Here is a 1794-nt window from a genome sequence, read left to right on the forward strand (position 1 = left end):
GACTCTTGCTCACCGGTGGATGTCTCCTCCTCATTCTCATCTTCAGACATGTTTGTGGAGATGCTCGGCTCTCCGGCCTCCATGTGCTTCCTGAAGTGCTCCAGCTGTTCTGTTTGAAAAAGCGTATTAACATACATCACTTTCTATGAGTTTTAGGACCTTGAGAATTACGTTTCGTGACATACTAACAATGAAACTACTTCACAAAAACAAATATTTACTATGGTTAATTCCAAAATACCATAGTTACTTCATGTATTACTTCAGTGACCAGAACATCATATCAGACCAGAACATGAGGATGTGATATTAATTAATTATTTATTTTATTTGCATCTGGTAGAAATAACTGTGGTAAAGATATCACTACTTTTTTCAACTTCAGGTTTTAATCTTCTGTTCTTGATGAGGATTTTTCCTTTGAGGTCATTTGGAGACGGCAGTGGAGACCCGGCCTCCATCTGGGACAGAGTTCAAGTAAAACTTTAGCTAGTAATTGTGTTATGGGTTCTGAATAAACACACGATATAATACAGGTTTAAAGTGCAATTAAACACACCGGGAAATCATCTAACGGCTGTTTCAGGAGCAAATCTCCAAAAATGTCCTCGCAGTAGCGCGCCAGTTTATACTGCTGATGTTTCCTGAGACAAACACAACACAGGTGAAATCATACTGTGCATTTCTTTCATAATTATTATAGGATTAGATCACACAAACATGAAAATTAGCTGGAAATGTGCTCACAATCAGGCCATCCAAGATGTAGTTGAGTTTGTTTCTTCATCAGATTTGGAGAAATGTAGCATTGCATCAGTGTCTCAGCAATGGATGCTCTGCAGTGAATGGGTGCCGTCAGAATGAGAGTCCAAACAGCTGATAAAAACATCACAATAATCCACAAGTAATCCACACCACTCCACTCCATCAGTTAACATCTGGAGAAGACAAAAGCTGAAACAACTCCATCATTAAAATGCTTTTAACTTCAAACTGTTATTTGTGGATTATTGTGATGTTTTTATCAGCTGTTTGGACTCTCATTCCGACGGCACCCATTCACTGCAGAGCATCCATTGCGGAGCAAGTGATGCTCACTCTACATGTATCAAACTCATTTTAAGCAAACTTAACTTTTTGGGTGAACTAATCCTTTAAATTATTATAATGATTTATTCATCTAGTTTGTGAGATATTAATAAGGATAATACGTACGTGCAGTGGTTTTCGAAGGACAGAATCACCGGATACTCTGATGTCAGGAAGGCCGTTTCTTTAATTCCCTGAATGACGTCCTGCATATAACATACTGTAAATGTTTTTCAGGATAAAGCATTAATACAAATACATTGAATTGACTATTTAAAGCTCCAGAGAAATTGCAGACGATTCTTTTGCAGCATTTACTGAAAAAAACGACACAAAGATTTTGATTGTGAACGCACACACTGAAGGTTTCTGTGTTTGTGTTCACCTTGAAGAAGACGTCTGTGCACATGGCCTTGCCGTGGGTGATTATGGGCTCCTGATCTTCACCTTTTCCATCCCAGCAGTCCAACTCAACACACCTGCAAGTCAAACCATACGCCATGTGTTCCTGACACTTTCAACAAAACAAACTCAAAATAACAGATGCTGCAAAAATCACTCTTTATACATTATACATCAACAGCCTACAGTAACATGCAACATTCATATGAAAATCTTATTCTGAAAATGTTCAATTTTCAAGATTTCATTATTTCAAGTGCATTGGCACTACAGTATTCTTTTGAGTTAGAATTTTTAGCAGAT

General features: G+C 37.7%; 1 protein-coding gene across 1 annotated transcript; it reads right to left on the reverse strand.

The window, feature by feature from the left end:
* Positions 1 to 13: 13 nt before the first annotated feature.
* On the reverse strand, positions 14 to 1591 carry LOC107578054 (1-phosphatidylinositol 4,5-bisphosphate phosphodiesterase beta-4-like; the record flags this gene model as incomplete). Its single annotated transcript, XM_016264050.1, has 5 exons — positions 1475 to 1591; positions 1216 to 1295; positions 560 to 644; positions 371 to 461; positions 14 to 109 (listed from the first exon to the last, which is right to left on the reverse strand). Coding segments are annotated over exons 1-5 (469 nt in total), but the record flags the coding sequence as incomplete, so codon positions are not given.
* Positions 1592 to 1794: the final 203 nt, after the last annotated feature.

This window comes from Sinocyclocheilus grahami, unplaced genomic scaffold (genome assembly GCF_001515645.1).
Source record: "Sinocyclocheilus grahami isolate Dianchi unplaced genomic scaffold, SAMN03320097.WGS_v1.1 scaffold8548.1, whole genome shotgun sequence".
NCBI lineage: Eukaryota > Metazoa > Chordata > Actinopteri > Cypriniformes > Cyprinidae > Sinocyclocheilus > Sinocyclocheilus grahami.